The sequence below is a fragment of the Leuciscus leuciscus genome, assembly GCF_965113295.1.
Source record: "Leuciscus leuciscus genome assembly, chromosome: 25".
Taxonomy (NCBI): domain Eukaryota; kingdom Metazoa; phylum Chordata; class Actinopteri; order Cypriniformes; family Leuciscidae; genus Leuciscus; species Leuciscus leuciscus.
This window is the reverse complement of record NC_138724.1, coordinates 15,619,488-15,647,179: the sequence shown is the minus strand read 5'-3', so window position 1 is coordinate 15,647,179 and position 27,692 is coordinate 15,619,488. Positions and strand designations below refer to the sequence as shown.

At 36.2% G+C, this 27,692-nt stretch overlaps 4 protein-coding genes across 6 annotated transcripts in view; 2 read left to right on the top strand and 2 right to left on the bottom strand.

Annotated features, from left to right (window-relative positions):
- Window positions 1-111: 111 nt before the first annotated feature.
- On the top strand, window positions 112-9,719 carry dnaja (DnaJ heat shock protein family (Hsp40) member A). Of its 3 annotated transcripts, none has more exons than XM_082159855.1 (8): window positions 112-207; window positions 519-676; window positions 4,264-4,438; window positions 4,583-4,687; window positions 4,800-5,027; window positions 5,123-5,353; window positions 5,507-5,607; window positions 9,009-9,719. In XM_082159855.1, exons 2-8 carry the CDS (start codon window positions 545-547, stop codon window positions 9,222-9,224), a joined length of 1,188 nt encoding a protein of 395 aa, XP_082015981.1. In that variant the 5' UTR covers window positions 112-207; window positions 519-544; the 3' UTR covers window positions 9,225-9,719. The 3 variants fall into 3 exon arrangements, with proteins under 3 accessions (XP_082015981.1, XP_082015982.1, XP_082015983.1); XM_082159856.1 differs by lacking the exon at window positions 112-207 and adding an exon at window positions 231-358; XM_082159857.1 differs by lacking the exons at window positions 112-207; window positions 519-676 and adding an exon at window positions 685-947.
- Window positions 9,720-10,288: 569 nt separating this feature from the next.
- rps27l (ribosomal protein S27 like) lies at window positions 10,289-12,040 on the bottom strand. The gene is made up of 4 exons (XM_082159880.1): window positions 11,883-12,040; window positions 10,843-10,951; window positions 10,652-10,762; window positions 10,289-10,499 (listed from the first exon to the last, which is right to left on the bottom strand). Exons 1-4 carry the CDS (start codon window positions 11,886-11,888, stop codon window positions 10,471-10,473), a joined length of 255 nt encoding a protein of 84 aa, XP_082016006.1. The 5' UTR covers window positions 11,889-12,040; the 3' UTR covers window positions 10,289-10,470.
- A 1,310-nt stretch (window positions 12,041-13,350) lies between these two features.
- On the top strand, window positions 13,351-25,547 carry LOC309490669 (ras-related protein Rab-8B). Its single transcript, XM_082159877.1, has 7 exons — window positions 13,351-13,554; window positions 16,969-17,029; window positions 19,512-19,572; window positions 21,607-21,684; window positions 21,903-21,992; window positions 22,221-22,337; window positions 23,758-25,547. The coding sequence occupies exons 1-7, from the start codon at window positions 13,431-13,433 to the stop codon at window positions 23,848-23,850; spliced, it is 624 nt and encodes a 207-aa protein (XP_082016003.1). The 5' UTR covers window positions 13,351-13,430; the 3' UTR covers window positions 23,851-25,547.
- Window positions 24,530-27,692, bottom strand: part of trpm1b (transient receptor potential cation channel, subfamily M, member 1b) — a 39,056-nt gene continuing 35,893 nt past the window's right edge. The window contains exon 28 of the mRNA XM_082159851.1: window positions 24,530-27,683. Coding sequence (XP_082015977.1) covers window positions 26,207-27,683 — 1,477 coding nt within the window. The 3' untranslated portion in view covers window positions 24,530-26,206. The remainder of the gene's footprint in view (window positions 27,684-27,692) is intronic.

The window sequence follows — 27,692 nt, the reverse complement described above, 5'->3', positions numbered from 1 at the left end:
TCGGCCTGCCCTTCTTTCAACCCATCCCATGATCTATATATTCTTCGCATCGAAGGTTCCGGCGCGCGAGCTCGAGAAGGTTCTGGAGCGCCACCGTTTATATAAGAGCTACAGCGCGCGCTGCGTTCACACAGAAGTACAACAGTCACAGATAGAGAGACGAACCCGGCGACACAGCGAACCGGCTTTTCCTCTTCTTTTATTTGTGTGAGTATTATAAAACTTATAACATTCACAAGTATGCTACAAGCGCGAGGCTTCAGTAGAAGTGTTCTCTAGACTTATTCGCGAATATATGGGACAGTTTTGAGGAACACGTTAGCTTTCTCTCAAGAACTAACAGTGACATAGCCTATAGGTAACACTCAATAAACCTGCTCTAATGTTGTTGTTTTTTTTAATTGAACAAACATATGTCTCGTGGCATGATTAAACGTAATTTAAAGCTTAATACAATGTCATACGCATAGCTTGCATACTCTTGAAGTGAGCAGGACTGTTGATATTATTTTCTATAGGCTACTGTAGTTGATTCCTATCAAAGATGGTTCGAGAAACCGGTTACTACGACCTGCTCGGCGTGAGTCCCAAAGCCTCGCTGGACGAGATCAAAAAGGCATATCGGAAACTGGCGTTGAAATATCACCCGGATAAGAACCCGAATGAAGGAGAGAAAGTAAGTGGATGTGCTGAGCCAAATGCAGATACAGTGAGTGTAGTGTTTCACGTTGCCTTTTAAATGACAGCGACAGAAACGAGAGGAACTTTCTGGAAGTGTCCCGAACACTTATGTGAGCCGGCGAAGGATTGCATTGCTATGGATGTTATTGATGCAAATTGTGAATGCTTTGTATTTTTGTTTTTGTTTTGAATAAAGCATAAAAAAAGAGAAAAAAAAAAAACACATCCCTGAACAGTCGGGCGATACAACACGAGTGGATTTATAGGTGCTTTATTTCATTTCATTTTATAATGTTGTTTTATTTTATTTATATATTTATTTTTTTGTAATTTTGAAGGGAACAGACCAAACTGCCAATTTTCCAAAAACAAATAAATAAAAATAAAAATATTGGAGGAATGAAGTAGGCCTAACAAATAAACAGGCTAAATAAAAGTTAAAAAGCCAAAGAAAAGAGCCTAAAAAAGAAAACAAACATAAAAATGTTGCATGTAGAAAAATGATGTGAAAAAAGAAAAGTAAAGAATGCAGGGGAAAAAATGGCCTAGGGAAAGAAGGAAGGTGTAAAACAAAAAGGATCCCACTTTAGATTAAAGCCCAATTCTCCCTATTAACTAACTATTAACTATGACTTTTGCCTCAAACATCTAATTACTGCTTATTAATAGTTAGGATGGTTGTTGTTATGTTTAGGTATTGGTAGGAATTGGGTAGGATTAAAGGATTAGTTCACCCAAAAGTGAAATTCTGTCATTAATATGGGTTATGTGCAACTTAACTTCCGTATTCTGTAAAAACAGATCGTATCGCTTCGGGTTCAGGTCTTTTGTATGTGCTTCGTGAAAAAATTAGCTGTTTTACTCAAGATAACTGAAAAGGAGCGAGCAAAGATGAGCATAACCAATGTCCCTCACAAATGCAGATTGATATCTAAAAGTTTTTCACACTAACGTTTAGATATTTAAATAGAATAAAAAGCCAATAACAAAGGGAACTACTTTAGCTGACTATATATATTGGTATCAGTTCATACTGCTGTTAACACTTTTTCTGACAAGCGGATGCGATAAAACCAGTGTTCCGGTTTGGTCATGCGACATTCGACATATAGGGTTTTACTCGCCCTTATGTTGTTCCAAGCCCGTAAGACCTACGTTCATTTTCGGAACACAAATTAAGATATTTTTGATAAATCCCGAGAGCTCTCTGACCCCTCTTTAGACAGTAATTTAATTACCACTTTCAAGGCCCAGAAAGGTAGTAAATACATAGTTAAAATAGTCCATGTGACTCCAGTGGTTCAACTTTAAACCTTGTACACAACAGGACAATTATCGCGCGCGCTTATCGCCAGCGTCTTTTGAGGCGTTTTTCGACGCGTCTTTGTGTTAATATCCAAGCGATTTTCACTGGTGATGCACCGAATGAACATGCAAATTCATTCCCTAACAGTAGATGGTGCTTATTGAAACGGTGGCGCTGTTGCAACTTTACGCTTCTGACACTCGTTTGTCACACAGAAGAAGAGAGCCAGCATTTACGTGCTTGCCAAAACCATTCACACACTTTTTGTAGTCGCTGTCTGTCATAAAGTTCTTTGTGTTCAGACACCAAAGAGACCAGCAGCTCTACATTCATCTTGCCTTGTTGCATCTTCTTCTTCGTCTACTTACTTCCTCTTCGTCGTCGTCTTCTTCTATCAATGTGTGCTCGGCAAGACCATTTTGTGCTTGAGCGCCACCAAGTACTGTAACTTCAGCAGCTCCAGGCACGTGATAAGCGCGCACGATAATCGTCCCGGTGTGCACGGGCCTTTAATGTTATGAAGTGATGAGAATACTTTTTGTGCGAAAAAAAAGACTTTATTCAACAATTTCTTCTCTTCCCTGTCAGTCTCCTACGCTGTTCACGTAGTAAACACAGTGCAGTGCTTCTGGGTTCTACGTGGGGGTTTTTTGCGCAAAAAAAGTATTCTCGTCGCTTCATAACATTAATGGTGAATCACTGGAGTCACATGGACTATTTTAAAGATGTCTTTCTGGGCCTTGAAAGTGGTAATTAAATTTCTGTCTATGGACGGGGTCAGAGAGCTCTCGGATTTCATCAAAAATATCTTAATTTGTGTTCCGAAGATGAACGAAGGTCTTACAGGTTTGGAACGACACGAGGGTGAGTAATTAATGACAGAATTTAAATTTTTTCTGTGAACTAACCCTTTAAGGTAGGGTGACCATATTTTAGTTTTCAGAAAACAGGACGGGGGCGTGGTTGATGGGCGGGGCATGATTTTTGGGGAGGCGTGGTTAATGGGTGGGGGCGTGGTTTGGGGGAGAATGCATCAAAAAATACAAATGCATTCACAACCTTGCAACTATGTTATACTTTAATACATAAAGTAATACATCCTTTCCATTCAATGTTTGGCACGCAACAATAGAATACTATATATATATATAAAAAAAGTTTAGCTTTTAACCCCTTTTACATGACACTATTTCTTTTCATGGCCATAGCAGGTTAAAAATCTACTACTAAAAAAAAAAAAAAAAATCTACTATACTATTTCAGTAAAAAAACAATTTCAGTCCTCCTGATGTTCTCTTAGCCTATACTTTCTTTATGTGCGCTTTTAGGTCGCTAACACCTTTATTTGACACTGACACGTACGTGCCAGCTTTGCAGTTCATGCATTCTGCTTTATACGGATCCCGACCGAAACGAAAACACAGGAATTTTCTCTGTAAATCATCTGTGAATTTACATTTGGGCTTTTTCTTTTCTTTTTTTTTTTTTTGCTGTTAGCTACTTACATCTTACCTCGCACTTGACCGTAAACTGAAAGCGTAAAGCGTCACGTTGCTAAAATTCTGTGAACGTAAAGTCCGCCTACTTTGATTTGATTGGTCATTTAAATTTTCTGACATGGACAAGCAGTGACAGACCAATGACAATGAGGCTGCGATGAACAGACACACACACACACACACACACACACACACACAGGCCTCTGTATTCTGACGTGCTCTCTGCTTGCTGCTGCGGTTTGAAGAACGCGCTGATTATAACAAGACGTGACGAAGCCGGTTTCATTTGTTTTGTGTGCAAAGGCAAGCGTGTATTTAAAGAACACTCTTAATGGCCCAATGAAAAATAATGAAAACCAGGACATTTTCATCACTTTTTAAAAAACAGACAGGACGGCCAGGACAGGACGTGAAAACAGGACATGTCCTGGGAAAACAGGACGTTTGGTCACCCTACTTTAAGGGATGTAGAATATGGTCATGCAGAATAAGGCATTCATATGTACTAATAAACAGCCAATATCCTAGTAATATACATGCTAATGAGCAACTAGTTAAAGGTGAGAATTGGACCCAAAACTAAAGTGTTACCAAAAAAAGTTATTTTAGTACAGAAAGATAAAGAAAAAAAGACTAAGACAGGCAGAGTTTCCGGAACTCATTTGATCTGTTAAATGCAGAATGGACACTGATCAAGGATGTGAAGTGTTTTTCCTGGAATGTGTTTGTTCATGCATTATTAAAATTAGTAATATTAGGATCTTTTCTATTCTCCAGTTCAAACTCATATCACAAGCCTACGATGTCCTGTCAGATCCCAAAAAGCGGGATTTGTATGACCAAGGTGGTGAACAAGCCATCAAGGAGGGAGGCATGGCAGGAGGAGAATCTCCCATGGACATTTTCAACATGTTCTTTGGTGGTGGAGGCAGAATGCAGAGAGAAAGGAGAGGTGAGACATATGTGCACTTATGTCCCCCCATTGAAAGTCTAAACAAAAAGGTTTGGGGGGTCTTGCATACATATTATGCACTTCAAAGTTTAAGTTTAGTAATATCCATTCATAACTTGTATGTTGTTCTTTTCCCTTATTCAGGTAAAAATGTGGTTCACCAACTTGGGGTCACACTGGAGGAATTGTACAATGGCTCAACGAGGAAACTTGGTCTTCAGAAGAATGTGATCTGTGAGAAATGTGACGGTAAGAAGGGTTATTATTTAATTTGTGCACCTTTATTGGAAAACTTGTTATATTAATATTATTCTTAAAGACCCAATGTTGATTTCTCAATGTAAGATGTGAATGGTTGCAGGTTATGGTGGCAAAAAAGGCACAATTGAAAAATGCTCAACTTGCAAAGGACGAGGGGTTCAGGTCCAGGTGCAACAGATTGGACCCGGAATGATCCAGCAGATTCAGAGCATGTGCTCAGATTGCCAAGGACAAGGAGAGAAGTTCAACTCCAAGGACCGCTGCAAAAACTGCAATGGACACAAAGTTGAGCGCAAGAAGAAGATTCTTGAAGTTCACATTGACAAAGGTATGTATATAACACAAACTTTTCTTAGAAACCTTCTGTTTCAATTATTTGGAGCAAGCGTTCCAGAAGTATATGAATAATGGTCTTTGTCGCAGGTATGAAGGATGGCCAGAAAATCACATTCCATGGAGAAGGAGATCAAGAGCCTGGACTGGAGCCTGGTGATGTTTTAATCGTACTGGATTTGAAAGAACACCCTGTCTTCCAAAGGCAAGATGACAACCTCACCATGAAGATGAAGATCAAGCTGGTGGAGGCACTCTGTGGGTTTAAAAAAACAATCCGCACATTAGATAACAGATCACTGATCATCAGTTCATCTCCAGGTATTTACTATGTACCATTTAATTGTGTATAAAATTAGATTTTTTTAAATGATATTTAAACTATTCATTTGTGTAAATATTTCAATTAACATTTAGTAATTAATTAGTTAAATTTTGATTCAGTTTGAATTTTTATTGTCTTTTTTGTTTTAGGTCAAGTAATAAAACCTAATGAACTAAAATGTATTCATAACGAGGGCATGCCTCTGTACAGAGACCCTTGTGAGAAAGGTCTTCTCATCATAGTATTTGAGGTAAGTCGGTGCCCTGTGTTATACGTTTTTTATTTTAAATTGAAAAAAATTGTTCTCTGATATTTTGTAAAAAATTAATTAAATTAAAATTAATTAAAATATGGAGAAAAACGTCTGTGAAAGTAAAGAGCCCTACACATGACATGCGGACAAAAATATATATATTGTGGTCACAAATTAAGATTTAATTCTCTCATTTTAGTAAATTGTGGTCATGATTTACTAATTTGTTCCCTCATTTTAGTTAAATCATGGTCACAAATTGAATAGTTCGCAGAATTTTTTTTTTTCTTTTTTCATTAATTACTCTGCCTCATGTCGTTCAAAACATGCAAGACCTGTGCTCATCTTTGAAACACAATTTTTTTGAATAAATTGTCTCTCTATTGACACTCAACTACCACTTTGTCGGTTCAAAAGTTTTCATACACATTGTAAAACTAATCCACATGAATCAAGCAGTTTAGTCAAAATTTTCCGAAGAGACTCAATCGTTTTACATCATGAACAGATTGGATTTTGGCTTTTATTCACAAATAAACATTGATCAGTGGACATAAACAGAAGCTCAATTGTACTTGCTTGACGTGCAAGAACAAACCTCATTGGTTCTTGCTGAAGCTCAAACGCGCTGCGTAACACGAGAATGAACCTCGTTGGTTCTTGCTGAAGCTCAAACGTGCTGCGTAACACATGAGAATGAACCTCATTGGTTCTTGCTGAAGCTCAAACGTGCTGCGTAACACATGAGAATGAACCTCATTGGTTCTTGCTGAAGCTCAAACGTGCTGCGTAACACATGAGAATGAACCTCATTGGTTCATGCACGCCAAGCAAACATGCTTGAGCTTCCATTTGCCACAACTGATGTGTGAATAAAAGCCTAAATTCAATCTGTTCATCATATAAAGCGATCGAGTCTCTTCAGAAAATTTGGACTAAACTGCTCAATTCATATGGATTAGTTTTACGATGTCTTTATGAACACCTTGAAGTGTCAAAGTGGTAGTTGTGTAGACTGTCAATGGAGGGACAGAAATCTCTCAGATTTCATTAAAAATCATTAAAAAGACATGAAGGGTGAGTAATTGATGACAAAATAAAAATTTTGGGGTTAACTAACCCTTTAAAGGGACTATGTGTAGCTTTTTAGGTATTTTATTATCTAAAATCAATATTTTTATTCATAAATATGCCCTCAATGGTGTACAAATACCTATGCCAATGATCAGACTAATCCTCGTAAACGAAGAATTTATTATCTTTATATACATGGGACGGGTAAGTCCACGGAGGCTTCCATGTAGTTCCGCCATCTTGAAAAACTATAATAGCAGAGAGGAACAAAAAGTACTAGGCCAACGCGTTTCCACAACGCGTTTCGTTCAGAGCCAGCGTCACGTGACTGAAGCCAGCAGAAGCGGAGGCGCAGAGCAGTGAGAGGCGCTTGTCACTGCACCGGCAAGTTTAAAAGGCTGCACTGCACGGTTATTTATACACCGTTCATTCATACATATGCTGAGTCACAGGATAAGGAGTCCTCGTCGTCGAAAAAGTTCAAAATAGACCGTAAAAGGAAACGTGACCGGAGATTACAAAAACAAGGGTTAATGTCGGGATAGCTAACGCAGGAGAAAGCTTTCAAAAGAGACGCTGAAGTTTCCTGCTTTCTTCTCGACAGGTAAGTCAATGTTACGGCCTTAATTACAAGCTTTTTTTTCATTGCTTGGTTGTGTACTTTATCGCGAAGCAAAGAGGACACGGAGACTGACAGAATAGACAGAGCAGGTTACTTATGATATATAAAAATCTCAGCTCTCAGATTCTGTCACTTTTATTACGAAATTCAAACAATATATACTGTTTTTGGCGCTTGTAAATGTGACGCGAGTCACGACGGATCCCTAGCGGCACGTGAACCGATCATCTCTAGCTAGTAGCAGTAAATAAACACAAATGAACAATGTTGAAAGATACAGTACAACTTACCGAAATGTATATTCCTCATACATTATATCGACCAATCAATCAAACAAATGGTAAACAGCTGGAGAACAATTATGTATGTCACAACATTTACCTCAGGAAAGCCATTTAATGACCATAATAAAGGCTAGCAGTTAGTTGGCTAGAAAAAAGAGCTATAAAGAGTATTTTGCTAAATATGTGTACTATATTACATATTTATTATATTTTTATTTATATCATTAAATAAAGTTATTATAATAAAAAAAAACGCATTATGTTACCTTTCTGTATGTTTACAGCATTAGGTGAGTTGTTTTTTTCTTGAGAAAAATTAATGCCTATCTTGTGTAGATATCCCCCCCACCCCCCGCTCCTCCATAAATCTCACTCCAAGCAAAACTCAAAAGTTGACAGCTATGTTATATAGACAGTAGAACATTTATAGTTAAAAGTTAAACAGACTCTTTGATGAATAGCAGCTATTGAGTAAAGTAACGATAGAGAAGGCTCTGATGATGATGATATCTAACAATGCACGTACTTCAAAAAATATAACGAGTAAAGAAGGCATTACTACTAATTACCATAGTTAATGTTTTCCACAGTCAGTAATTGATAACTAACAATCTTTTTTTCGTTGTTTCAAGTTTCAGTTTCACCAAGAAAAACTCGAAGTGCTATTATAAGACATCCTGTCATAGCTTTTTGGCACATAACAGCTACCGTAGATGCAACGCGCATTTGAAAAAGTGAGGCGCTGGAGAGCATTATTCATTTGAATGCAAAATACAATTTCACCACTAGATGGGAGAAATTCCTACACAGAGTCCCTTTAAGAATTAATTCCCATAGCTTATTAAATCTTTTCATTATTTAGTAAATCGTGGCTAGGTTGTACTAATACGTTCCCTTGTTTCGACTTAACTGAGGGTACGTTTACACGGCAACAATGTACTAAAAACTTAAAAGATTTTCCTTCGCATTTTTTAAAAGTTTTGCATACAGGCGACAACGTTGTCAAAACGCTCCCCGTTCACATGGATCCGCGAAAATGACAAAAAATATTATCTATGAGTGCAGAGAAATTAATACAAACAGTCAAGATGGTAAAAGCATCGAGCACGTAATATGCATGCGTATAATGTCACCGTTTTCACAAATTTACATTTTTGTAGTTTAAAAGAAATTGCTTTTTTAGGGCCCCCAAAACGCTGTTGTTGTGTAAATTAACGGCCAAAACGCATAAAAAGGTTTCCATTTTTTGTTGAAAACAGCGTTGTGTACCTAAAACGGGAATGAGTTTGATTGAACTAAAACATGGGACCGGATTAACAAAACTGTATATATATATATATATATAATTTTTTTTTTTTTTTTAAACAATTGTTGTGTTGGGATGATCACATCTCACAGAATCATTTCTGTTCCCTCAGATTGAATTCCCAGATAAACACTGGCTACCTGAGCACATGCTGCCTGACCTGGAGAGGTTGCTTCCCGACAGAGATTACGTCATGGTGACAGATGATATGGAAGAGGTTGACCTCTGTGAAGTAGATTATGAAAGACAAAAGAGAAACTACAGCAGTGAAGCCTGTGATGAAGATGAAGGCCCCAGGCAGAGTGGCGTCCAATGCCAGACTCAATAAATGTCAGGATCAGGAACATTTGTGCAATACTTCTTGAAATATGACTGCAAGTCTACACTGACTTTTAGAATGGTTAAATTTAGTTCTTCAATGCGTACAGCAAGGATTTCCCCCTACCAAAGCCTTAAAAAAATTATCATTTTCTTGTCACCATTGGAATTCTTAATTCTGAAATGTCTGATGAGGAGGAACCAGGAATGTTTTGTAACATTCACCACAAGTATTAACAGACAAAGGAATTATTTTGAATAAAAATATACATGTAGAATTTAATAGTAACTTCTTATTTGCATGTAAAATATTCATCCTGTGTGAGTATGTTCACGTTTATGTTTATCTGTTAGATGTGCTTTGGTCGAGCTGGTGCACTTTTTTGCCAGTTAAAAAAAGAATCGGTATTTGTACATTTTCTAAGAATGTGACGTGTTTTACTTGTCAAGTTTCTTCCCTTGAATGTGTTCTATTTTTCACAAATAAAACATTTCATTACATTTCCTCCTTTGTTTACATGAGTAGACATAATCACAACTGAATGGAAGCGATTTAGGAATGGTATATTTTTAATTTCTTTAAGCAAAAAGTTCTAGATGAAGACACCATAAAATCTAAGGTGAAACATTACGTTTTTTGGTGTTCTAGCTGATTTTTTGCTGTACAAGACCCACACATGTACCAATCAAAAGTTTAGGGTCAGCAAGATTTTTTTGTGTCTTTAAAGAAATGTATACATTTATTTAGCATGAACTTTCAGTTTCCACAAAATTGTTTAGTAGCACAACTGTTTTCAACAAATGTTTCTGGAGCAGCATCATATTAGAATGATCTTTCGACAATATAAGTTTTTACTATATTTTGGTCAAATAAACAAACATAAGAATTCATAACATAAAAACATTTTAAAAAATCTTCTGACCCCAAACTTTTATTAACGGCAAGGATAACAATATCCTCAACAACTTTGAAAGCTTTGAGGGTAAAAACGACATAACATGAACAAGCTGATTATTGCACAAGATGAGAAATTAAACGTAAAACATCACACAGAATTAAATTGCAGGATGCAGTTGTATCATGCAGAAGAATCTTTATTCAGAACCACTGAACTGATAAACATGGTAGAAAGAACCTGCCATGCACCATTCATAATCACATTTAAAGTTCATTCATTGTAATCAATGAAAAAGTAAGGCATTAAGAAGTTGCACAATTTCTTTGTATTCAAAGCATCATTCCTTTTTCATCCTTCTCAGTGTTGCTTTCTTCTGAAAGAGCAACCTATTTGGAAAAAGAAAACATGTAGCTTCATATATTTCAATATGAGACGCTGTATCATCAGATAACATTATATTCAGTAACTTCTGATGCAAAAATACAAAATCAACAGTAACCCTGGACATATTACAGTCATACAGTAAATAAATACACACCCTCAGTCAGCCTAGCTTTTCCTCCTGTTGGCTGGCAGAGAACGGTTGAACACCCAACACACAACACAACAGTCTGCGCATGACTAAACACAGTTGTGATCTTATAACAACCTATATGGAAATAAGAAGAAAATATTACATTTTCTACAAGTGAAATATTACACACAAAGTTTCTTCTATAGATCTCAAACCTGGACATTTTACATCCATGAAGTATGAGTTGGGACTCTGCACAAGCCTTTTCTTCTTATGCTGCCTTCGTTCAAAATCAAAGGACGGGTTGAGTAGATCTTTGGCCAGCTGTTACAATAAGAATATATTAATAAATATACTAATGAATATATATTTATATATATATATAAAAACACACACACACACACACACACACACACACACACACACACACACACACACACACACACACAAACACAAACACAGTAGTGGCCAAAAGTAATGTCCGGCCTTGGACATTTGACGTCTTCACCTTTTATTTAAACATTATTAATATTACAAATGTGTTAAAGGTTGTGTTAGCATATTGCGTAGTTGTGCTTAGAGTCAATTGTTTTATTTGTGATAACGCTGTGAAACATGCCAAATTGAGTTGTCATGACTTTCGGCCAGGCTATCATACAGAGAAATTATAAACATGCAAAACAACAACAACAGAGAACCAACAAAATATTAATAACTGATTATGATGTAGTCAATGCTCATTTTGGACACTACAATTTTGATATATGTATATATATATATACACACACACACACACACACACACACACACATAAACAAACACAAACACACACGTACTATATACATTTCCTTCAACAATATGACAGTTACTTTAATCTTTTGATTAGAAAATCTGCAATCTATTTTAAGCATGCTTCTTTCACACATAAACAACATTGTTCCAACAGCCATATTGATCACTTCCCTCTTTGTCAGTCTGAAAACTATAATGGCTTACTTTTAAAAACACAAATGAAACATCAATCTGATTCAATCTATCGTTTTGCTCGGTGCAATGTAACAGTTGAAATGTTCCTCGTGTAAAGTGAAACATTAGGCCTTACTGAACCAGCGCCATGTGAGGTCAAAAACTTTCCCCATGTGTATCGCACGGTTAAAATAAACAGCTGGATTAATATTAAAACGGCAGACGATATAATCTATATTAACAACTGTCAAATGCAAGATTCGTTGTCTAGCTGAGCAAATCCACTTACTGGCATTGTCGGGAGCTGCTGATTTTCGCATTCGTGTGGATGTGTGTGTGTGTGTGTGTGTGTGCTGCTTTCCTCCTCGCTCGGGGAACTGCAGGGTTGCCACGCGCAGCTTCATAAAGTAAATCTGATCAGACATGCCCAGACATGCTCAACAATAAAACACTCCTTTGTACATTTGGCCCCTGTAAAACTATCTATCTGTCTAAAGGTTCTTGAACACTGAGTCTGAACCGAAATTTTCGTATGCGTTTTTTCGTATTATGATTCAATTTCGGACTCAGTGTGCAAGGACCTTAACTGTCTATCTGTCTGTCTGTCTATCTATCCGTCCGTCCATCTATCTATTTCCAGAGTCTGTGGATCTGTATCAGATTCTATCTATCTATCTATCTATCTATCTATCTATCTATCTATCTATCTATCTATCTATCTATCTATCTATCTATCTATCTATCTATCTATCTATCTATCTATCTATCTATCTATCTATCTATCTATCTATCAAAAAATGATAAAGTCGTATAATTTCCAATTGCAATAAAATAAAACAAATAGACCCTTTGGGTTGATATTTCCCGTACTGGCAACCCTGACATTTCTCAGAGCTCCTAAGATGCAGTTCATTTCTTTATTCTTAGAAGCTTCCTCCACTACAAAACACATTTCATTGTTTGATTTAGTTTACTTGCTGTTCTTTATTCTTCTTTGACTGAAGTGTAATAACGAACGTTGAGTAGACGCACATCTACTCTTTAATCTATCTGTTATGTACAATCTGTTTACAGTAATCTGGTCGAGTGACTACGCCCCCTAGTGGCTGTTAAATGGCAGAATTATAAACTGTAGAAAATAACTGTATACAGTGGTAATATATATATATATATATATATATATATATATATATATATATATATATATATTACCACTGTATACAGTTATTTTCTAGACCAGGGTTTTTCTAACCCTATAGATAGATAGATAGATAGATAGATAGATAGATAGATAGATAGATAGATAGATAGATAGATAGATAGATAGATAGATAGATAGATAGATAGATAGATAGATAGATAGATATTTTTTCAAAACGAAACCATTAGCCTACTAAATGGACTTGGGAAAAACGCTGATATCATAAATCCCAAATGACAGATGTTGATTTTTTTCTTCTGAAAAGTGAACCTTGATGTCCAAAGACTTTCTAAAGACAAAAAATCCTTCTTACAAAAATGTGTTAAGCCACACAATAGATTAATTATTTTTGGTAATATATGCAGTGCTTTCTCTATAACCACCCGTGATGTATCTAGGGGGCTCCTACATAGACATAATTATGTCTATGGGCTCCTAGAGTACCGTGTCACTGTCCTCCTAAAAGGAAAAAACTGTCCTCCTAGAAACTACATTGACCAATCGCGTACGTGCCCGTCGCGCTGACGTCATACAACGAGGCCCCGCCCTCGCTCGAGACCCTATGATTTTTGTGTCAATGCCATGAACAAGGGAAACTGTGCACTGTCATTCATTAAGGAAATACTGGCTTGGTAAATGGCGAAGACTTACGATTACCTTTTCAAACTCTTGCTAATTGGAGACAGTGGAGTGGGAAAGACATGTCTGCTGTTCAGATTCAGCGAGGACGCGTTTAACACCACCTTCATCTCCACAATCGGTCAGTTCACCGGTGATCTGGGTAGAAGGTATTGGACGGTGTCCCGTTATATGCAGGACAATAGTGTTCAGATACAGTACAACTGTAATAATTAAGTTTCTTGTTTAATTTGCATTGATAAAGTAGGTTTGAAAAGCACATGTGTTTTTTTCTTCCAGTTAATTATATGATTATGTTTTAAACATAGATTTATTTAGACATGCATATAGGCCTTTGATTACATAGCTCATGTATACAAATTAAAATATATATTTCTCATAATGTTTTGTTTAATATATATATATATATATATATATATATATATATATATATATATATATATATATATATATATATATATATATGTATGTAATAGTATAAATAGTTTTTATTTTAATATTTTAAATATGTATTATGTGTTTTTATTTCTGTACAAATCAGTATTAATATTAAAAACAAGTATTAACTAATAAAATATGTAGGCAAATAATCCTAGATAGATAGATGAATAAATAGATAGATAGGTAGATGGATAGAGTCTATCTATATCTGATACAGATCCACAGAGATATTCTGGAAACAATGCTGTTGGTGAAGGTGTGAGAGTCATATTTTGCTGACCACAGCTGTATCTACTTTTAACCTGTCAAACCCTGTTCACTAATGGCCTTACAAGTTCATACAGGGGTCTACACAAGAGAAACATTAACTGTATTATTGAGTTCAAGCCACTTAGTAAGTTGCTGTTAGATGTTTTGCTGTAGTGTTCACTGTTCAGGTTTAAAACCCATGACCATATGCTGTTTTCCATATGATGACAAACAAGGAACATGCTTCCTCTTGATGCAGAAAACCTAAGATGCTGTAAAATAATGTTCATATGCGTACAGGATGAATAGCAAATGCTTATCAGCTTTTCTCAAATAGATTTTCTATAACTGTTTTTCCCTGTCAGCATAAACCTCATAACATTTTGTTACATATACGATAAAAAAAGAAAGAAATTGATGACAGGTGTTAATTTCTTATACAATTTAACTTCTCATGCACATTTATCTTGCTTAAAGGATACTTTTTGCATTGTGTGTGTGAAAGCTGCACAGTTGTCTTTCGTCTGCCTGCACAGAGAGTTTAGTCATTTCCTTTGTCAGTTTTTCCATCTGATTAAAACGTCACCGCCCCCCTCTGCCTTTGTTTGCAATGCTGTCTTGCAATGGGGTCTCTGAGCCTCGACTTTCTTTCAGACTTCATTTGTATTTACATCCCATTTATCTGCAAAACTGGCACATTCTCTGAGTCAAAACAGCAATTTCCCTGAAAAAAGTAGCTTTTTTTTTTTTTTTATATGTTAGAAATCATCACGACCACTCTGCATAAACAATATTTTGATGACAATGTCAGGACGGAGTGCTGGGGAAAGTATGGTTCCTTTGTGTGGGGTCATCATAGTAGACTTGACCGTGAACAGAGAGCTGTACTGTTTGAATCCCCATCATGTTCTCGTGATATTCACTCAGCCCATCTCGGCATTCTTCCGCCAATGCAGTGGAGTATTTGACTGGCATCTGCTTTCTTGTGCCAGGACGTCCATGACCCCAGTTGTGGCCACTCTGCATACTTCCCCACACTTCTCTGAGCTGTCCACCTCCACTTCCTGTGACTGTGTGTGTGTGTGTGTGTGTGTGTGTGTGTTTCTCTCAGGGTTGTGATATTGCTTAATTGCTTGATAAATTGCTTGTCATGTCCCTTATTTTAACTGTAGCTTAGCATCTGGTAAATTACTGAATGTAAATGTAATATACAAACTTTCATTGACTGAAATGCCAATGAACTACAAAATGGTTGAGTGGTGTTTGGGTGTTCTCAGACAACACCCAAGTCTCCAAATATGATATTCTGGTCTCTATACTGAAAAAAAAAAAAAAAAAAAAAAATGTCTTAAAGGAACACGGCAACTTTTTGGGACTTTAGCTTATTCACCGTATCCCCCAGAGTTAGATAAGGCCATACCCTTCTTATCTCCGTGCGTGCCGTAACTCTGTCTGACGCACCCACCGCTAGCCTAGCTTAGCTCAAAGACTGGAGGTAAACGGCTCCAGCTAGCATACTGCTCCCAATAAGTGACAAAATAACGCCAACATTTTCCTATTTACATGTTGTGATTTGTATAGTCACAGCGTGTACAAATAACAAAGTCACATGAGACACGGTCATCTTCTAACCGTATACATACTGGGAACTATATTCTCCGAAGGCGAAGCAAATCACAACATGTAAATAGGAAAATGTTGGCGTAATTTTGCAGTATGCTAGCTGGAGCCATTTACCTCCAGTCTTTGTGCTAAGCTAGGCTAGCTGTGGGTGCATCAGACAGAATTATGGCACGCACGGAGATGAGAAGGGTATGCATGGACTTATCTAACTCTGGGGGATACGGTGAATAAGCTAAAGTCCCAAAAAGTCAGCGTGTTCCTTTAAGGACCGTTCACACCAAGGACGATAACTGTAATGATAACGATAGAGTTTAAAAAAAAATTTTATTTAAAAGAATAGCAGAGTCCACACCACAACTACAACAATAACGCCACAATATCGTTGGAATCACTTTCACAATTCTTTTCCAGCTGATGAACGATAAAAACATTGACAGCCAATCAGAATCCATCCCGAGAGAGCTCGAGCATTTAAAGCGTCAGATGACAAAACTGCAGCGCGTGTTTATAATAAACAGAACGTTATTGTGCGTTGGTGTCAACGCAAATTGTTATAGTTAGCTTCATGGTTTTTAAGGTGAAGGGGCCTTTAGTCAGTATTATGGTCTTGTTTTCCAGTATATCTAACAAGATAGATGTATTTGTATGCCAAAATGACATAAGATAAAGATCTTATTGTCAGAGAAATCAAACTAAATTTAATAAGTTTTATGTGTAAAACAAGAACTGTTCTTTAGTATAAACCTCTTAGTTACCAGCCCAGATCTTGAAGTTGAACTACTATATTGTTGTAGCATTAGACATGTTTCCACAGGAAAACCACATCACAAAGCCTCCCGTTTGACTAGTTATATTGAGTGTAAGGCATCTTTTTGAATTGCTATTGAATTTGTTTCATAAATAAGCTTCTTGAATGGAAATCATCTTTCTACAACATCAATAGGTTTAAGATGTCAGATATACAGATATTCAGAGAACAACCTAAAATGTTAGGTTTGTTGCAAAGTACACAACTTGTTGCCTGATACAAGCAACAAGCAATTTTCCACTAACCAGCAGGACAAAAAGAAAAAAAAAAGGCAAGAGGAGCAGTTTAACCCCAGGAACTGGAAATAGCTCATTATATCTTCACCACTGCAGAGTAACATTGATTGTACCATTGATTCCATGTGGTGCCAGTCACTGAAGATCTGACAATGTTTCTCTTTTTCTCTGTTGCCAGGAATCGATTTCAAAATCAGAACTATCGAGCTGAACGGCAAGAAAATCAAGCTGCAGATATGGTGAGCCTTTTGTTTGTCATTAATATGCAGTGCCAAGTTGTGTTTTATATCCTGTTATGTCATCATTTACACTTCGTCTTTACAGATATTTAAAGCTGTGTAGACTCTTGGTTTGTTAAAAGAGATACTCACACCCTAAACAGACTTTTGAATATAGGGAACAGATTCTACACTTAGAGTTAGAGTTTTATTGCTAATTAGAGTTTAGAGTTAGAGTTTTGTTGCTTTTAAACATTACACCAGTTAGCTTTGAGGCTATTATGCTAAAAAAGCACATACCAACATTTTATTCATCTTGCACACAAATATTCACATTTTTTGTCCAATAAAATGCTCTCTAGAATGACAATGCACTTGTGAAAATAGAAGTACACTTTAGCATACTTTTAAAAGGAGTACTTAATACAAAAAATATACATTTAAAAAATAATATACTTAATTGCGAACTGAATATGTTTTCAGACACTTAACTGCATGTCATTTGCAATTAAATGAATTGTATTATACAGTTTTTATTAAATGCAATTAGTAAAACTTAAGACTGCTTATTTGGCCCACTTGAGTCCATTTTTATATGTAATTTCATAATTACACGTTGCCTTTGAAATATGGTTAAAGTGTACTTCTGAATGTACTAAAATAAACTTTAATGTAAATTTCTATTGAAACTTGTATTGAAATATATTTGTAATTATACATTTGTAATTACAACAGGCCAAAAGTTTGGACACATGACTATTTTTAATGTTTTTGAAAGAAGTTTCTTCTGCTCATCAAGCCTGCATTTATTTGATCAAAAATACAGAAAAAAATGTAATATTGTGATATATTATTACAATTTAAAATAATTGGTTTTCAATTTATTATACTTTAAATTATCATTTATTTCTGTGATGCAAAGCTGAATTTTCAGGATCATTACTCCAGTCTTCAGTGTCACATGTGACATCCAGTCTATCACATGATCCTTTAGAAATCATTCTAATATGATGATTCATTATCAAAGTTGGAAACAGTTCTGCAGCCTAATATTTTTTCATAACCTGTGATACTTTTTTAGGATACTTTGATGAATAAAAAGTAAAATAAATAAATACAAAAATAATAATAAAAAAGCAAATGTTTTAAAAATAGAAATCTTTTGTAAAAATAATATATACTACTGGTCAGTAATTTGGGGTGAGTAATTTTTTTTCTTTCTTTTTTTGAAATAAATCAATACTTTTATTCAGCAAGGATGTGTTAAATTGATAAAAAGTGATAGGAAAGAAGAATAAATTGTTTAGAATAAATGCAGTTCTTTTTAACCTTTTATTCATCAAATATATTTTGAAAGCAGCAGAACTGTTTCCAACACTCATAATAAATCAGAATATTAGAATGATTTCTAAAGGATCATGTGATAGACTGGATGACACTGAAGACTGGAGTAATGATGCTGAAAATTCAGCTTTGCATCACAGAAATAAATGATAATTTAAAGTATAATAAATTGAAAACCAATTATTTTAAATTGTAATAATATATCAAAATATAAAAAAATTATTCTGTTTTTTTATCAAATAAATGCAGGCTTGATGAGCCCAAGAAACTTCTTTCAAAAACATTAAAAATAGTAATGTTTCCAAACGTTTGGCCTGTACTGTATGTAGTTGCAATTTAGTACATTTAAAATATATGTGTGGTTTAGCATGTTAGGCAACACATCTAAATGATTTAAAATGTACTTTAAAGTAAAACTTTGAATGCGACATTATTACAAAGTGCACTTTTCGAAAAGTGTACAATAAATAAGTGTGTTAAGTACACTTAAGTGGCCTTTTATTTAATTTATATTATTGTCTTTTAAAAACACACTGTTAAGATTTGAAAAACACTACAAGTGCACATTCAATACAATGAAGTGTACTTTCTTTTTATTACAACTAACTTGCCTATGATTACCAGTAGCAAGTAGCTAATCATGGTTTGTTATTTTTGGTTTCACTAACACTCTGCACTTTGCACTTTTTCTGCTCTAAAACTGGATAATCCCTTTAAAACTGGAAATATGTCAAAACAAAAGATAAAACAGTTAAAGAAACCAGTTCATGTGCTAGCAATATGCTAGTTAATATCTAGGCACTATACGAAGGTTTTTGGGATCCTTAAGTGCTGATATTATAATGGTCCTTGAGTGTACTTGATAAGTAAGAAGGAAATGACATCACACACTGTGGCTATTCTTCCTGGTAACAGTCATAATGCTCACACACCCTGTCCAGAAGACTAATGAAGGATGAGACGTGCAGACAATAGTGTCATGGACATCCGTGCCTTCTATCTGCACATTCTACAGGATGTTTATATAAAAATGTAGGAAAGAACAGGGTGGGATTCACCGCAAACCAATGTAAAGTGTTGAGGTTGAGCGAGGTGACAAAAGACGGAAGGAACGAGGTGAGGGTGCATATTTGCGTGTGACTGTCTGGTTGTTTTACAGGGACACTGCAGGGCAGGAAAGATTTAGGACGATCACCACGGCGTATTACAGAGGCGCTATGGTAAGACACTACTGGGTACATCACTGCAAAAAAATTAAATAAAAATTCTTACTCCGTACTTTTGTCTTGATTTCCAGTACAAATATCTAAAATTCTTAAATCAAGATAGATTTACTTGAGATATTATCTTATTTTCTGAACAAAAAGTAAAAAAAACAAAACAATTAAGTATAATTTTTAATTCTCTCTCTCTCTCTCTCTCTCTCTCTCTCTCTCTATATATATATATGTATGTATGGTATGTATATATACATATACATACATATGTATATATATAAATAAATATAAAATATTTTAAGTATAATTAAGTATAAACTAAATTTTGATCTAGTTTTTAGTAAACAAGACAAGGGAGTGTTCACACTTGTAGTTCGGTTCTCTTGGTTCTTTTGGTCCAGATTAAAGCCTTGTTCCGACTGTCAGTCCAAATACGATTTTTGTGCATATCTGATTGAAATCCGAGCAGATTTAGCAAGTGTGAACGGCAAAAAGTCACATGAAATTTGTACAAATCCGTTTCAAGCTACATTCATATGTGGTTTGAAATCCTATTCAAATTTCATTACTGTAAATCTTTTTCGGTCTGAACGCTCTGATCGGATTTTGTGTGGTTTATGTGACTTTTTTTCACGCCACGTAAAATGTAAACCGGTTAGACTGCCGAAAGTCGCTGCAGAAACAATGTTGTGTTGTTGCAAAGTGCCGGAAAAGCAGAAAATGACAATAAAATGGAGACATGTTTTGAAACCGGCGGAGACGACAGCATGGCATAAATCCGCACAAACCAGCCTCTGCCGTTGCCTCATAAGACAAAGTAGTCCAGCGCAGCGGCTTCACATAGTCATGTTGTAAAGAAGGCAGCATCTGCAGTGCAAAACCCTCCATGTTGTGGTTGTTGTTGTTTTTGGCGTATGCCTACTAACGCAAGTCATTGCCATAGAAACCAATGCATACATGCCTTTTGAATGGGAGTGCATGGGACATTTCTATGATAGCATAAAAAATCGCTATTTTTAAAACACTAAAAAGGCTCGACACAACATAAAATTGTGCTCGAAGTATCGATCTCCGAATGCAACGTAACATGAGGAGAGTAAAGGTGGAAAAGCTCCTAAAGCTTGTTTCCATATAAATTAACGGATCATTTTTAATCTAAGTTATCATGCTTTTCATCGAAATTACAAGTTCATGACATTTCTGTTCATTACGTTGCATTCGGAGATCGACTACTTTTGACTGACAAAATTCCAGCCACCGGAAACACTAACTGATAAAGTAAGTCGTACAAAACCTTTCTTTTTAGTAAACTTTGTGTACACAAACAATGTGGTCAATTCTCAAGCTCATGTGTAGAGCCCCTGGTGATACTTCGAGCACAATTTTATGTTGTGTCGAGCCTTCTTAGTGTTTTAAAAATAGCGATTTTGGTTCTATCATAGAAGTGCCCCATTCACTCCCATTCACAAGGCATTTTGACCTAAAACGAAAATACAGTCAATCTTAAAAGTGGTGTTTCCATTCTAATTATGCTTTTACACTAAAGTTTGACTCGGGTAGATTAACAAAAAGAGCCTAGGTTCAATTTTGGCGAGAGTTACCCTTTAATAGCTTATGGGCAACCAAATTCATGAAAGGTACTATACAAAAAAGGGCTTTTCTTACGTATATTTTGCGACAGAACTTACGAACATCTAAACCAATGCTGTGTGCTGGGCTAAACGTGCTCGTTGTATGTGTGCACATATGATGGTATACTGTATTTTTACTAGTAAAGAGTTCTTCAAATGAACCGCACTAGAGCAATCGCACCATAGTTTATTTTAATCAAACCAAACCTGCCAAGTTTGAACACAACCTTAATATCTAAAGTAATTTAGCTATTTAATTAAATGTATCTTGATTTGAATTATTAGATATTTGTACTGGAAAACAAGACAAAAATACTAAACTAGAATATATTTGCAGTGTACACATATGTCTAAGTTTTGATTGACGAAGATGGATGTTTCATATTTCTGCTGGTTTTGTTTTCAGGGCATTATGTTGGTATATGACATCACCAGTGAAAAGTCATTTGAGAACATTAAAAACTGGATCCGCAACATTGAGGAGGTTACTGACATTACATATGTTCAATTGATAAAGCAAAATGATTTACATTAGAAAACAGATCCGGTCCTTATTTTTTATTGGTTTGTACACTGCTTGTCGAATTAATTGGAGGGCATTGTATAATAGGCTTGTTACCCACACTGTAAATTCATATCTAATATAATTTTTCAAGTATTTGATTTCTTTTGACTGCTGAACTTCTCAATCCCTCATTTCAGCATGCATCATCTGACGTAGAGAAGATGATCCTCGGAAACAAATGTGACATGAACGACAGGAGACAGGTGTCCAAAGAGAGAGGAGAGAAAGTGAGATCTCTCACATCTTATACGCTTTTACAGTATTTCACACAAATATATGTATAAAAAAAATAATTTAAAATTAATAAAAAATATATATTGTATTTTATTTTTTAAATGTCATTATTGTAATACTACTTACAGTATTTATAGGTGTATTATTTGGAATGAGCTAGTTTGTGTGATACTGGATATTTGTTAATAACTGTTGTGATTTTTGCCATTTTTTTCCCCCAGCTTGCAATTGATTACGGGATCAAGTTTTTGGAAACAAGTGCAAAAACCAGTGTAAATGTCGAAGAGGCCTTTTTCACCCTTGGCAGAGACATTATGGCTCGACTCAACAGAAAAATGGTTTGTTTTTTGTAAATCTTCCAAAACAAAACACAAATGCATTATACTGGATATCATTTATGATTAATTGTCTTATAGTTATTAAAAAAAAATTCTAATAATTGTAAACATCAATCATTGTTACTTTGAATCGTTTTAAAACAATCACTACTGTGGGTAAAAAGATGGTAACACTTTACAATAAGGTCTCAGTTGTTAACATTAGTTAATGCATTAGCTAACATGAACTGACAATATATTTTTAGAGCATTCATTAATCTTTGTTAATGTTAGTTAGTACTAATACATTGTTTGTTCATGTTAAACAATGTCAGAGTGCATTTAACAAATGTTAACATACACACATTTAGATTTTAAATAATGCATTACTAAATGTAGAAATGAACATGAACTAAGATTAATAAATGCTGTAGAAGTATTGTTTATTATTCATGTTAATTAATGTAGTTAAATAATGTTACAAATTAAAAAGCTTATTGTAAAGTGTTACCAAAAACAGACCTTTTATTTTTTAACTGCATTTAGTTTTATATTAGCCTGGGAAAACCCTACCCTGGAAATCCAGAGTTCTCGCGAGAGCACAAGTTGAATTTGCTCAGCGAGTTTACTCTGGCGTAGAGTAATGATGCTCATTAAATATGCCCCTCTAGCTGAGCTGCACCAATCACATCGGGTTATCTGATATAGGCGGGCCAGAGGCGAGCTAAACAGATGACGACAGCGCTGTGACGTCGAAGTCATTAGTAAACATTGGAAGATGGCTATGGATGAACACCAGTTGTTTGAAACGGCTTTGGCCACTACAATGAACAAGTTAGACTAAAAGAGGAACAGAAGACGGCGCTCAAATCGTTGCTTTGCAAGAAGGGCGTTTTTGCTGTTTTGCTGACCGGATACGGCAAGAGTTTAATCTACCAGTTAGCTCCGCTGGTAGCTAAGCGTATGGGGCTTGTTGTGATTGGTCGTAGTGTTATCCAATTGCGTGCAGTGAGATTTTCAAATGCACGCTTGGTGCCGCCCCTCGAGCTGGCCGATTTTCATTAGTCGATGCCAGACCATTAATCTTTCAGATTTGGGTCTGGATTTCCAGGCTAGGAAAACCCTGACAAAACGTCTTTACATACTTAAATATGTAATTTTGGTGATCAAAGATGAGTTTTAAGGGCTAAAATTATTGACTACAGAGGGACTTTAAATAATTTAAAACATGTATAACTGTTACAATGAATCATATCACATCATGGGGTAAAAAAACAGCCCCATTATTTTATTACTACATCTAGTTTGATACCAGTTCAGCAATTAAGTACAAAAAGTCTCAGGATTACTTGTTTTGCAAACCTGATATTATTAACTTAATTTCTTTTTTTATAGGTTTTACAAAGCAAAATTAAAATGTGTCTGTCTTTCTGTTGACTAGAATGATGGTGGTCAAGCAGATGGTGGGGGGCCGGTGAAGATTTCAGAGAAGCGCACCAAAAAGCACAGCATCTTTAAGTGTGCTCTGCTGTAACTCATTTGCAGCGCGTGGATACGTTCACTTGCTGTGTCTCTGCGGCAGCTCAGCTGGTATAACATATCACATGAGCCCCTGCAAAAGAGCTGGACCATCAGGCTCAAGAAGGTTCGTGTTTCCAAGCCCTTAAATTCAAGATGGAACAGAGGAATGATGTCGTTTTGAGAGATTTACATGGTTCACTCTGTGCTAGAGTCACAATAGGAAATGTCTCCTTTGTTGTGTGGTGATAATCGTGATGATTGTGTCAAAAGATAATGGATCAAATATGAATGTTTGGCTTTGTAAAATATTCTATATAGACACAGCTTATAGGCTGGCTTAAAACTTTTGCTGCTGAAGGCTTAAATGTATCGCGTACAATATTTATGAAGTAGTGAGCGAGTCTGTTTTGTTGTAATATGTTCCTGAGTGTCTTTTATACTGCATATACACTGTTCTTGCACTGGTTCAAAAAATGTAATAGAGAAGATCTGTAAAAATGCAATTTTTGGAACTCTAGTGGGTTAAAAGCACTTTACATGTGTTTTCAATGAGCTCTTCTCACAGGCACATGTCCATGTATAGCACAGACGGACATCAATCCACCCGCTGGAAGGTTGCAAAGATAGAACATGATGGCTGCAGAGCATGATGGGTAAAGGAATAGGGTATCAAAGGGAAACACGTCTTACTTGGCAAAATCACAATCACCCATTGGAAGTGAGTGTCTGCCACAGCCAGTCAAACCTGAGAACCATCAGTATTAAGGGAATAAGAAAAATTGTGCCTGTGTTGTAGATCCTTAGCTTTAGGGTTATAAGCATAGGGTTTATGTTCAAATTCAGTCCAGCACTGATTTGTGAAAATTATGTGACATTTTTTTGAATATGAGGATGATCATTAACTATTTAATTAGCATTTAAAATGAATGCTAGGGTCCTTGTGTTAATGCTACAGTATAATGTTTTGTAACATGATAAAAAAGAAAGTCACTGATGCATGTTTATGTAAATCCATTAACGGAAACTGAGCTTTTTTGTATTTCAATTTGATATTTCTCACATTTTTAGCTCTTTTTCATTTTTTGATTGAAAATATCCAGTGCATGATATATTAGTACTGTACAAACAACTTTTAGTTACGGTTTACTTTTTTTTTTTTCACCATAGGCTCTTAAAAGAAACATAAAGTTGCCAAAAAGTGGTATTATGTGATTTTCATGCTTGACTGTCAATGTGTGTAAGTTGTTTTAGTCAAAGGATCCAGGGTGAATTCAACTGGTTAAATCAGCACTTATGTTTCAAATGTGTGAGACATTTTGGTCTCCTATTGAAACTGCACTAAAGGCGGTGTCAGAAGTAGTACAGATTACAGCAATAAAATGTCCCTATTTGGGAATTACTCCCGACTACTTGTGCTGATATTAGGGACCTTAAAGCCTTGGATCTGTGCCCATTAATCTGAGTTGGACAGATACTGCCGTAGTATTTTGAAAGAATGTTTTGATGATTATCATTTTACTTTGACAAATGTAGCATATATCATGACCACTGATATTCAGATGGGACCATTGTAATGCATGTATTTTCTTTCATATTTGTGACTGTATGACCGATCTTTTTAAAGAGACATATAACGCAACTAGTTACCTGAAAAGCTAATATACTTGTTTAAACATGTTAAAACCTTAACAAAGAAAATGTGAACAAGAATTTGAAGTGTGGTTTTATTCATTCTAGATTTTTATTCTACATATAACCAAAGTAAATACTGTATAAACATATCTGTATACTTTTCAGCTTATTTTTTCCACGGCTGTACTTTCATCTTCTTTTTGTCAGCAATACATCATACAGAACAGTAGATGGTGCTATTAGACAGTCTTATCACAACAATAAACAGAATGCACCTTGCATACAACCTGCTAACTTCAAACATTTTGCATTGAGGTAGGCTCATTTTGTCTCTTGATTAGTTCAGTTTGCATAGCCTTACACTAATTGTCATTATACTGGATACTGTTACTAATACTGTATACCAATCCAAAACTTCTAAACCATAACACATAAATGGCATGATGAAGACCAGAACAGTGAGCAAGGTTACATACTGTAATATAATGTATTTTGTAACTTACATATATATAATGATGAAAATACTTTTAGTGCAAGCACACAATTAATGAACAGTTGATGATATGGTTTCAGAGATTTGCTACTCATTTAACTTGATTATGACACCTGAGTACATCATTCTAATGTAAGTATCTAGTGTTACAGGTGCATAAAAGGGATTGAATGTGTGCATCGTTCTTATCTGAGGAATGTATCTTCTTATTGGACTCCTTCAAGAGTGTCCCCTTTGTGTATGGCTACGGCTCGTTTGAAGGTACATCATCAGTTGTCTTCTGTGCTGGTTTCCCTGGATCATCAGGAGAGTCTCCACAGGCTCCAGTAAGGTCTCTTTCACTGCTTGATTCATGGGCTCTTTTCAAACTGTTTCCTAAGGACTTGCAGGGTTTTGTGGACCAGCTTTTGGATCTTCCAGGGAGGAACATTGTGTCCTCTGGCAGAGGCAGGCTACCATCAACTTGGACTTCAGAATCACTGGAAACGGCACCTGTAGTTTTCTCCTCTGTTTGGTCTCCATCTTGCTTCTCTGAACTTTTTTCCTTTCCCAGACTTCCTTCAGGATCATCTGGATCCTTTTCCATCTTCTGTTGAGTATCTTTCAGGTGTTTGTCCACTTCGTCACTTCTTTCTTCCTGGTTTACCTGATCTACATCCAGCAATGGCTCTATACCAGTCACCCCTGTTGGGGGTAGCTCTTCACCCTTTGTCATCCCATCTTCTATTTTCAGCTGAACTCTTTCGTGATTCATTGGTCCATCCGAACTGTCCAGGGTCTTCTCTCCTTCATGCATTCCCATCTCCTCTTTACGGTCTATAGTAGAAATTATCAGCCTCTGTTGTTCAGGCAGGTCAGAATGTTGATCTACCTTGAAACTGTTGCTAAACTTGTCAATCTGGTCTACCAAGGGTCTTACCATTGATACCTTTGGCATCTGACCAAAAAGACTAGGGTGTACCTTATACTCATAACCAGCACTCCAACGTCTTGTCGCTGGAGACGCATCCATTCCTTCCCCTTCTTGATTTGCTTCCCTTTCACTTGCTTGATCAAATGAGATTGTGCTCCTATACTTTCGTACAGTGGACGGGGATGTGCTTTGTATTTCTGTGGGATAGTATCTGAAAGCTTTCACCTTTTCTAGAGGATAGGAGGTAGTCGCCTGAAGTTTCTTTCTCTCAGTCATCAAGCCTTCTTTCTGTGTGGCACTATCTGAAGAAGTCTGGTTGTCAGGAACTGAAGATTTTGGTGATTCTGGCTTTGTCCCATCAACCTCAACACCCTTCTCACAAGGGAAGATTCGGATGTCCACACATGAGCCAAGACGTCTTCTTGTCCCTGGAACATCTACCTCTAGATTCTGGCCATATTCCTTTGTGTTGAGGTTTGTAGTGCTAATTGTTTTACTCTGATCTGCCTCTTTTTCCTCAGGTGGACGTTCATCAACACCCAGGTAATAACGGTAGAGGCTGTACCCATCAGCACTGTTGATGCTACTGTGACGTTGAAGATTAGAGGGGTCACAAATAGAGGAGGTCGTTGAGCGTGTCCGGGTCAATTCAGAGTGGTCGATTCCCACCAGTCGTTCCAAGGCATTCACCATTCGGCCATTAATGTCTTCCAGCTGGGCTAAACGAAGGTCCACTGTCTGAAGGGAGGCCTTCATTGTGTTCTCCCTCTCATTCACCTCCTCAAGGCGCATGGACATGTTCTCTACCCTGTGCAGG